This window comes from Pseudochaenichthys georgianus, chromosome 16 (genome assembly GCF_902827115.2).
Source record: "Pseudochaenichthys georgianus chromosome 16, fPseGeo1.2, whole genome shotgun sequence".
NCBI classification, from domain to species: Eukaryota; Metazoa; Chordata; class Actinopteri; order Perciformes; family Channichthyidae; genus Pseudochaenichthys; species Pseudochaenichthys georgianus.
In genome coordinates this window covers 14,877,802-14,889,292 of record NC_047518.2, presented here as the reverse complement: position 1 = coordinate 14,889,292, position 11,491 = coordinate 14,877,802, and the positions used below count along the sequence as shown (strand labels likewise).

Below are 11,491 nucleotides of genomic sequence, written 5' to 3'. Positions count from 1 at the left end.
CACAAACCCAGAGAGAGTCAACCCATATTCTGGAGAGAGAGGTTCTCTCTCTCCTAGAAATAAGGGTTTTATCTATAAAGCCCACCGAGCGGAGTCAGATTACGGAGGAAAATGTCCTCGTAAAGCACCCACTCAACATGGGCCTCATAATAAAACTAAACCCCGCGCGCCACGGCGTACGGAGAGGTTATTATGTAATGCGTAGTGGCACTACACCCGACTTTTCTAGTGCGGGACGCGCCTACGGGTGCAGTCCTTTCACGGAAGGTGGTCACCACGGACGCAGGTCAGACAGGCTGATAGGGGATTTACGAAGGTCGCCCGGTGAGAGGTCCCTAGAGCAGAGACTTCCAGCGGGCACACGTAAACTACCCGGAGCTTTTAGCGGTGTTCCCCACCCAAAAACGCTTCCTGCCTTCTCTCAGAGGACACCATGTCCTCGTGAGGACAGACAACACGATATCGTGTATGAACCGCCAGGGGAGGTTGCTTTGTCTCCAGTCACACACACTGGCACACAAACTGATCCCTTGGAGCGGCAGACGTCTCCTCTCTCTGAGAACGACACATGTACCGGGAGTGATGCACCTAGGGACAGAATTACTGTCCAGAGGTGCACCACTCTATGCAGACTGGACTCCACATCCAAGGATCGGGAGTCCACTGTGGGTGCGTTACGGCGGAGCCGCGTTAAGTCTGTTCGCAAGAGGAGAAAATGCTCAATGACAGCTGTTCTCTTTAATGCACGATTTAAACGCACTGTTAGGCGGGGACGCACTCGTACGCGATTGACTTCCGGGTCCTCTGTACGCATTCCCACCCCTGGCTCTGTTACCCCTAACTCTGGCCAGAGTGAAGGAGCAACGCCACACACTTACTCTGATGTTTCCACCCTCGCCCGCAATATACGGGCTGGCGGGGGGGGGCTGGCGGGGGGGGCTGGCGGGTTGTGCGGGCAGTCATGGCAGCCCCCACCACGCAGGGACAGATTGTCTCACGCTAGGGGGGGGGGCGATCCTTTACCCACGCCCGGAGCGCAGGGCACTATGGGCCTGACCCGTGAGTGGTACAATCTGAATACAGTGGGACTCCCTCAGAAGGTGATAAACACTATTCAGAGTGTGAGAGCTTCCTCCACCAGGTCTCTTTGATCCCCGTGGGGAAATTGTTTCTCTGCATTCGACCCATCCTAGTGTTAGGAGCAGTGTGCTGCCATTTTGAACGGCGCCCGGGGAGCAGTGAGGGGAACGGTGCCTTGCTCAGGGACACCTCGAACTTGAACTGGTGACCTTCCAGTTGCCAAGCCAAGTCCCTATCGACTTCGCCACCACCGCCCCCACTTTACGACTGTAAGTGGAGTGGTGCCTTCAAGAAGGACATATCTCTTTTCAATGTCCTGTCGGGGTGATTTTATCATTTCTACAGGACTTGATCGAAAAACACAGAGCTTTCTCCACTATCAAGGTGTACCTGGCTGCTATTGCTGCATGCCATGTGGGCTTTGAGGGTAAGACAGCTAGCCAACATCCTTTGGTTTGCCGTTTTATGAAGGGAGCTCGCAGGCTCCTCCCTGTCTCCAGGTCGCTGGTGCCCTTATGGGACCTGGCAGTGGTTTTAAATGGGCTCAAAATTACCCCATTTGAACCCCTGGAAAGAGCTGACATGAAACATCTGTCACTCAAGACAGTGCTGTTACTGGCCCTGGCATCCGCTAAACGGGTCAGTGATATCCATGCACTGTCGGTACATCCCTCATGCACTCAGTTCGCCCCAGGGCAAACGAGAGTGTTGTTGAAACCCAACCCTGCCTTTACACCAAAGGTGGTTGGTTTGTGTACCCCGATTGACATTGAGGCATTTCCTCCGCAGCTGGTTTCCTCCGGGGAGCAGCAGCAGGATCTGTTGTGTCCAGTCCGGGCTTTACACACATATATGGAAAGATCAAAAGAGCTTCGTCTTAATGACCAACTCTTTGTGTCCTGGGCTAAACCTCACAAGGGTACGCCTGTTACTAAGCAACGACTATCCCACTGGATCGTGAAGGCGATTGCTTTGGCCTATACGAGTCAGAATCTGCAAGCACCTTCGGGTCTGCGGGCTCACTCGACTCGGGGCCTGGCTACATCCTGGGCTTTGTTCAAGGGTGTTTCCATCCAAGACATCTGTGCAGCGGCGAGCTGGTCCTCGCCGCTCACTTTTGTCCGCTTTTACAGGCTAGACGTCTCCGCTCCAAGCGTGGCCCGAGCAGTGCTGGGCACCTTGTTGAGTCGGGACTTCGAGATAAGCTTGTCTGGCAATACGGGAGCTACAATATCCCATAGTGAGACATGACATAGTGTTATGAATGAGAACTATAGGTTACTTACGTAACCCCAGCACTCAGAGTAACATGAAGTGAGATGTCTCACCAGACGGCCCTCCTTGCTATGGTGAAGCGAGAAGAGGTGCTTATTTTGAATGACGCATGCGTCGTGGCGCAGGCTACTTATAGGGGGTGATTTCCCCTGACGTTGACGTCAAGATCACCAGCCAATCAGGATTGGCGTAATGAGATTGATGCTTCTGTTTGCTCCGCGATGAGGCGCATCCCATAGTGAGACATCTCACTTCATGTTACTCCGAGCCCTGGGGTTACGTAAGTAACCTATAGTTTTCAGCGGGACGTTTTATTTTGGTTCCCAGAATGTTCTTCTGAAAGGTAGGATAACGTTCTCTAATTTTTGGTGATAACTTTCTTAAGATGTATGAGTGCATTCTGGAGCAATGTCTGTTTATTTTCTAACTGAAAAATAAAATTATATTAAAAAAAAGAAATAAAAAAAAAAGATGTATGAGCGCATTGAGACAATGAATAGGACGTATACAAACGAATTTATGCATGCCAATATTCACTCACATGCACTTATAATTACACTAAGGTATGTAGGCCCACATTATTCATAATATCATTTGTGTAAAATATCAGAAAATAATCACACCTTTTTCTGACTATAAAGGTTGTGTCTCGTATGTAGGTTCTAACTGTTGGATAAGCTATCTGGCCGTGTGTGGTTTGTGAGGGCTGCTTATAAACAGTGTCCGCTGTTTATGCATATTGGATACAAATATCCCCCCCCCTGCTCTACACGGCTGGGAGCAATCTCCAATCAACCACACCTGCAACCTGCTCATCAGCCACACTATGAAAGCCTGCAGCCTGCACTCATTCCCTGCCAGATTGTAGCGTGCCGCTCTAGCTTTTTACCAGCATATTCTTTGACAACTTCGCCTGCTTTTGCCTCACACTCATTTTTGTGTCTCTCCCAGGAGGAATCCAAGGCCTTCCACACTCCCAAGACCAGCCAGGCCTCTCTACCCACCCTGGAACAACTATTTCCCACTGCCGTCATCACCAACCTCCACTCCCAGCTCCCCTTTTCTAATAAACAAATGTTACTTTCACCAGCTGATTCCAAGTCTGATTCTGGGTCCCCTCCAGAGCATGTGACACCGACAGTGACTTGTACCAGCTGCTGGTGTTTTTAGAGAACGTTATCCTATCTTTCAGAAGAACATTCTGGGAACCAAAATAAAACCTGCTGAAAACGTTTTAAGAATAGTAGAGCATAATGTTCTAACAATGTTATCAAAAACATTTTAGGAAGGTTATCACCAAACATTTTAAGAATGTTTTTAGAGAACGTTATCCTACCTTTCAGAAGAAAGTTCTGGGAACCAAAAGAAAACTTCCCGCTGAAAACATTCCTAGAACAATGACTGTAACATTCTCAGAATGTTTTTAGAACCAAACATTTCTAGCTGGGAAGGCTCTCATTAAAACACATCGGCAACAAACTGTAACAACACTGACCCAAGAGAAGACCATGGCTGTAAACATTACACACAGGGGGATTTAATAGGACTAGAGGGGATTGAATATTCTATTTCTATTTGTGATCATTTTAATAATTTAAATATATATTCTGTCCGAAGCTTGCATGATTCTTGCTTAGAACAACAATATTTCTTTGATAAATATTGAAATAAGTATGTTTTTAAATATCACTGAGCTGCATCATATAGCAGGAAACTACCAATATTAAGTGTGGCATATTAGTCTGGTTCTGTTTTGTGTGAAGAGGGAAGGGGAAGTGGATGCTCCAATTTGGTTTCTGTTTTTTGTACCAATAAATTGTATCTTTGCAAGGTTTGTGAAAGCTACCTGTATCTGCTTTGTATAAAATACTGAAGTTGGCTCATCAAATAGCATCCTATTATATTTTTGGGCCAAAAAGAAAAGGAAGGGAAAACACATCAAATTGGTTGTGTTGGGGTACTTTTAATTAAATCTTCTCTAAAAAGTCCCATGTGTAACTAAATCCATCCTGCAGCTGAGTCTCTGCTACTGTCTTTAAGGGCAACGTTTGTTTATAGTCAGATTTTGACATTACTCCCTGATAGGGAGGGCTTTAGGAGCGGCGTTTGGCAAAACGCCGGGTAAGTACTGATCCGTCGGCGTGGTAACTTCGTCCAATCCTGAAGGGAAGTTGTCTGGACTTTCCCCATTGGACGATTCCTTGATGGCGCTGTAGGTTAGCGCCACACTGTAAGCAGCTGGTTTCGCCATACGTTGTGGGCCACAGTGACACAACTTCTTAAAAACAGCTCGGAACTTCTGGGACATGGCGTTGTAGATGACCGGGTTGATGGCGCTGTTCAGGTAGACGCAGAGTCGGCAGAAGAGCAGGAACCAGTTGTCCAGGTAGGCGTCGTCCAGGAAGGAGTTGACAACCACTAGGGTCCGGTAGGGCATCCAAAGCAAGGCGAAGAGGACCACCACCACAGCCAGCATCTTTGTCACCTAATCAAATCAAATAATGTGTTAAAAAAGGCTACAACAACAGGAAAACACAGAAATCTAATCTTTCATGCACAAAAAACAGCCCAAGAAACATTGAATACTAGACATTTTTTACAGCAGGTCTGGTTTCCAAGTAGACTAGGTAGCTTATCTGCGTTCCCAGGATGTTCCTGAGTCCTGAGCTAAATATCCTTATTTTTTCAAAGTCAGAAGTTTAATGTAAATTTCTCTACAGATTATTACCCTACTCTTTAAAATCTACGGCTGAAATGTAGGGTAGGGTTAGTTTTTCAGGTTTGACTTTCTTGATTTACATTTTAGCATCTCCTTTTGTTTTTTTGCTATTTGGAATGCAAATAAAGAAGAAAGCCCCTAACAAACTCTTACAATGAGGACCCTGGAAACCGAAATAGTCAGCATATGATCATAAATGTTTCATCTCCAATTATATGGAAATACAACACTGTTGTATTTCTGAAAAAGATGCAAAAAACTATTAATTCTAGGACCAGTAGTGATAAGCTGCATCAGTGACAACAGGTGTTGTCAGAACATAATTCTTGATGGATTGTAACTTGTGAAGCCATCATGCCCAAGAAAATAAAAAGTCATTTTCACCAGCCCTCTATCCACTGAGGTGCAGCCATGCTCCTTCTCAAATATTGTAGGTGAGAATGGAATTTTGGGACGACTAACTGCCACAGAACCATAATCAGAAGATCTGCATGTTCAGTTTGCTGGGTGTGAGTATTTATTTTCAGGGCAACAGTAGTAAAAACATGATCATTTTGTGGTCATTTCATTTAATTGTATGCATTGCAATGTGAAGCCTTTAAACTTGTTTTTTTAAGGACACACCATGGAATAAGCAGAAAGCAGCGGTGTCCTCACAGGGGAATGCATTCAAGATCAACAAAAGGGCTCAAATCTGTATGTTATGAATAAGAAGAACAAATACAATATTTTTGTTAAATTCAAACAAAGACTGTCACAATTGCAACTTAAATGTGTTGTTTAAATATAATTTATGAGGACATAAGTCTTGCGTGTTGCTTCTCATAAATGTGAAACTGAAAATCCTGGAAAGTCTGAGTTTTGTTTACTTCGTATTATTTTCCCAGGTCTATAATATAATTATTTGTCCAACCAACAATGGGCATATATGCTGTCATATTCATAGAGAGTTTCAATTCAACTGTACAACATACAAATTAATGAAGACACGCCATTTTAGATGGAAAATAATAATAAAGATTTATAGAGATGTATCCAACTCCTATATTTTACCAACAGTGATACAATGAGCATTGTTAATGTAACAACCCTTTGGAATCTTTAAAACCATGCGATTGTAGATCTAATTAAACCCTATTTATTCAGATGCTGTTAATTAATTCCAACAAGGAAGCCTGATCTGTATGCACAACTTAACAAAGCCTGGATTTGTTAATATAATTACCAGATGTAAATACTAATTGTGAAACTTCCCCATTAATAAATATGTTCCATATGTATGTTGTGTCGTCTCGGCTGCAGTCAAGTGAGGATGATTGGAGTGGATGGGGGCGCTTGCAGTGTCATAAGTGAGCGAAATACCTAATCGTGATTTCTCATTATTGTTTGACCTAGAGGTAATTCACGATGGTGGATTGTGGAGAAACACATGTGAGTGTGTGTTTCTGGATGTGAGATTAAACACAAGCCTGGCTGATGGAGAAAACGCCAAAAGCCTATTTGAGTTGGAGTTAACTGATTAGGCAATCCAACAGAGCATGGAGCTCCCTCAGGGTACCACCCCCCCCCCCCCCCTAATAAACAAATGTCTAGCTTTGCTACCTGTGTGTCTGTGCCATTAGAGGATTCTGGGTTATTTTGTAGGAAGTAGGAACCCTTTTCAGCGTGTCTTTGACCAAGGGACGATGAGGAAGAAACCCTTTCTTGAATAGCTTGAGTTTCCTAAGGGATAAAAGATGTGTTTTTCTCAGGCACACTGAGCGATGGGATTCAAAAGGTGGCAACTACACAAGCTCTTATAAAAGAAAGCACCTTTGAAACTATAACAAGTTTTAAGTTTTAGATTAGCTTTTTTTCACTGAAAAAAGACTGTGGGACGAATCAACTATTAACGATACTAGTACCTTCTTGTCGCAATGGTTACCCCTTGATAATGTGTGGGCTGTCAACAAATCTGAAGGTCGGCGGTTCAGTCCCCGGCCCGACCAGTTTACATGTCCCAGCTTTATCGGGCAAGATATTGAAGCTGAATGTGCTCTCAAAAGAATGACCATTACATTAGATGATGAGCAACTGGCACCTTGTATGGCAGCTCTGCCTTCAGTTTGAATGGGTATGTGTTGAATGTGCTTTTAGTGGTTGAAAGACTCGAATAGCTCTATAAACGTAAGGCCCACCCTCTTGTTCCTCCGTAAACACTGTTAGCGTTTTCAGCCCTGATGGTGTTCTTTGCATCCTTAGCTGCGAGCCGCTGGTTTAGCCATTTACCAACATAATAATTCATAACTTTTACTTATCTTATGTGAATTGCTTATAAACATGATTTTGAACTGATTTATTTGTATGAAGTCCATTAAAGATCTTCTGTTTTGGACATTTTGACAGATACTCGAGTTTGTGATATATTTTCATATTCAGTTGTGTCGATTGTATTTTTCCAAAATAAATGTATGAGGATTTATGTTAATGCGCTTTAATAATAGTACGCAATGACACAATAATCTGTACAACAATGCTCATTACCGCTTGCAGCTGGTATTGTTTTCAGCTTGTGAGTGTGTATGTCATCATGGTTAAATGAGACCTTCTGGAGTGGAGCGTTGAAATCCCTTTTTGTTCCTGGACAGATTGTATTCCTGCAACAGCAATGCAACCGTGCAGTGACAGTGACAAAACTACCAGACGTGTAGTTGAGATTAAAATGAACATCGAGTTTGAAAGGGGTCATTGCTCTCTGCCTGCTCTCTTATCTCAAAGTATAATGGTAAATTAATCCATCTGAACGTTGCGTAGATATTTCGACACATTAATGTATTTTTTCTGTTGTCTGTTTTTACTGCTTTGTTAAATCTTATAGTATATTATTACATTCAGGTCAGAGAGGTACGAAGGACCTAAAACAATGAGAAAATAAAACAACTCGTGTAACTTTTGTAGAATATTTTTAGTAAATTGTGGCATCTGGAGTATTGTGACAGGTTAGTGGTCACTATCATTTGGAAATGACATGATTTTTATCAGTTTTTCATCACAATTATGCTTATTTTTCTTACATTGAGGTGTTGCACGTTCAATGACTTTTTTACAGACTTTTCAATGAAAGTTCTTTCTCGAAAAACACATTTCTATTATGACAGTCACAGATTTACTTGTGGGCCTCTGTCTAAATAGTTTTTAGACACTATGCAAATCAATGGTAACTTTCCTAAAATGTTAATAATACAAATATTTATTTTCAGATTACAATAATTTGGTAAATCATTCTGTTTTGAGAATAGATAATACTAAATGTGGTGCTAAGGTGAAGACTAAAGCCCCTCATGAGTAGACCAAAAATGTTATCACTCAAGCAAGTTCCTGATTGGAGGAAATGTACTCTAGTGGTCCAGATGGCCCCTTTCTCCCGACTCACACAGCTCCAAAGACAATCATTGATAACGCACTGATTATGAACAAACAGTGTCCCACCTGTCTGCGCGAGGCGGCCGTGGTACTGCTGGAGGAGCAGGTGCTGACCATCCTCCCGCCCTGACTCGCCTCCTTCTTCCACTTCTTGGTGCTGTTCTTTGGATCGGATGGCAGCGGGTTGAGGAAAAGTATCCGGGCGATCAGTCCGTACAGAACCGTGGCCAGCATGAGGGGCAGCACGTAAAACACCGCGAAATCCGTGAAGTAAATGGGCAGGTAGTAAGTCCTGGACACCTTGTAGGCGCAGCTGAGAAGCACCACGTTGTCGTACACCAACTTCTCCGTGTCCGAGAGGAAGAGCCACATTACGCAGTAGACGGAGGTGAGCGCCCACACCACCATGATGATCTTCTTCGCCCTGGATAAAGTGCACAGGAACTGCGCTTTGATGGGGTGGCAGATGGCGATGTAGCGCTCCACGGTGAAGGCTGTGATGGAGCAGGAGGACGCATTTATTCCCAGGTACTGGAAATAAGTGATGCCCAGGCACCCTACGTAGCCGTACACCCACTGTCCGTGCAGGGCGTCGGTGATGTTGGGCAGCCCGGCCGCCGTCAGCACCATCAGGTCAGCCGCGGCCAGGCTCACCAGGTAACAGTTAGTGGGGGTCCGCATGTGTTTGGTGGTCAGCACCACCATGATCACCATCACATTCCCCACAATCCCCATCCCGCAAATAAGGGACACCAGAAACACGCTGACCACTTTGTATTCATTTGTGTAGTCAGTCCAAACCCCCAGCGTGGTTTGATTGTCATGCACCAACGTGTCATTCTCCATGGTCATCTTATCCATGGTGAGGTTTTCCATAATTGAGAAATCAAAAAATTGTAATTACCTGCAGGGCCCTGGAAGTCCAATAAACATAAATCCTCCAAAAAACTTCATTTCATCCACATATAATCCAGGCAAATAGTATTTTCTTCTCCAGTGAAGACAGATTTTGATATTGCAAATGATCAAATAGCAGTTGAAAAGCAGTTTGAGCCTCTTGCTGATTGAAGTTTTAAGAGAGAGGGAAGACAGAGGTGGTGTTGCAGACAGCTCCGCACCCTGCTCCTGTCTCACTGCTCACACAATCATGACTGAGAACGAGCTTCCTGCAGCGTTTCACACACACTCCCACCCACCCACACACACACACACACACACACACACACACACACACACACACACACACACACACACACACACACACACACACACACACACACACACACACACACACACACACACACACACACACACACACACACACACACACACACACACACACACACACACACACACACACACACACACACACACACACACACACACAGACAGGCACTGGAAGCCAACGACTAGATTTAGTCATTAAGCATTCTTCTTTTTTTTACAGCTGATGCTTCATAAGAGGAGTAAAGAGACAGTCCATATATAGATTTGCAACAACAGCATACAGTTTAATTGGAAATCACTGTACATTAGTGACACATATAATTAAAATATACATACAGTTGATATACATTTCAACAGTATATTTGAACAGAGCCTATCTGCTCTGATTGATTAGCTGGTTGACTCTTTTTTGATTGGTTTAACGGCTTAGACGTGTATCTACAATTTACAATGGAAGGGAGCGTTGGCCAAGCGCAAGTGTTAAGTAGTGATGTCACTATGTTAAGGAAGTAAACAACTGGTGACAACCTTGGGTATTAAACATTTGCTGAGCTGTTACATGCACAGAAACCCGAAAAAAAGAATAATAGGGCCCCTTTCATTTCACTATTTTGTAGAAAAATGTAGCTATGAAGTTACACAACTCATTATTTGATATTGTAGAAAGGTTACAGATTAAAAAAATGTAATCTAACTATCACTTATCATGCTGTTTTCTTACTGCTTTCTCCTAATGTACTGTAGCTTTGCGGTTGAGGATTCTTATTTCACATTATCTCAGGGTATTCTGCATCAGCTTGGTCTAACTCTTGGTGAAGCTACGCAATGCTCATACGAGGAAATATTAAAGGAAAGGTTCATGTTTGCATCCCATCAAAAGGAGATATTGTAGATGTTTGTATCAAATAAAGTTATTGCCATCCGACCTCTGCAGCTCATCCAGAATGCAGCGGCTCGTCTGGTCTTCAACCTTCCTAAATGTTCCCACACCACACCGCTCCTCCGCTCCCTCCACTGGCTTCCAGTAACTGCTGGAATCCACTTCAAGACACTGGTACTTGCGTACCATGCTGTGAATGGATCTGGCCCTTCCTACATCCAGGACATGGTTAAACCGTACACCCCAGCACGTGCACTCCGCTCTGCATCAGCCAAACGACTCGCTGCGAAGGGGACCCAAGTTCCCATCAGCAAAAACACGTGGGTTTGCTATCCTGGCTCCAAAATGGTGGAATGAGCTCCCCATTGACATCAGGACAGCAGAAAGCTTACTGTATACATCTTCCGGCGCAGACTGAAAACTCATCTCTTTCGACTCCACTTTGAGCAATAAAATGAAATGTTTTACTTTGACAGCACTAACATACTTACACTTATATAGGCTACTAAGCACCAGAGATGGGGTCGTTACTAAAAAAAGTAATATATTACATATTACATATTACTTTGAAAAAAAGTAATATATAACACTACTTCGTTACTCTCTACATAAAGTAATTTGTTACTTTACTCGTTACTTTACTCGTTACTTTACTCGTTACTTTACTCGTTACTTTACTCGCAGTGCCGGCCCGCCCTTCCCTACAGGCAGATCACGCAGACTGCTAAAGTTTCAAATGTTCTCTTTAGTTCAGTTTCCATTGTCGCATAAGACTGATCCAGATAGCTCCTGAATGTTTTCATATCTGACCGTGGCTGTCCTCTGTCTCCTGCTATCTGACCATGGCTGTCCTCTGTCTCCTGCTATCTGTATATTTTGCGCAGTCTATCTCTGCTCACGCTGTTGCG

At 43.8% G+C, this 11,491-nt stretch overlaps 1 protein-coding gene across 1 annotated transcript; it reads right to left on the bottom strand.

Annotated features, from left to right (window-relative positions):
- Positions 1 to 4,426: 4,426 nt before the first annotated feature.
- trhra (thyrotropin-releasing hormone receptor a) lies at positions 4,427 to 9,352 on the bottom strand. The gene is made up of 2 exons (XM_034102190.1): positions 8,543 to 9,352; positions 4,427 to 4,840 (listed from the first exon to the last, which is right to left on the bottom strand). Exons 1-2 carry the CDS (start codon positions 9,350 to 9,352, stop codon positions 4,427 to 4,429), a joined length of 1,224 nt encoding a protein of 407 aa, XP_033958081.1.
- Positions 9,353 to 11,491: the final 2,139 nt, after the last annotated feature.

Coding starts and splice junctions, on each gene's coding strand:
- trhra (XM_034102190.1), bottom strand. CDS start 9,352: ATGGAAAACCTCACCATGGATAAGATGACCATGGAGAATGACACGTTG. Junction 4,841..8,542: donor CGGCCGCCTCGCGCAGACAG/GTGGGACACTGT, acceptor TGATTTGATTAG/GTGACAAAGATGCTGGCTGT.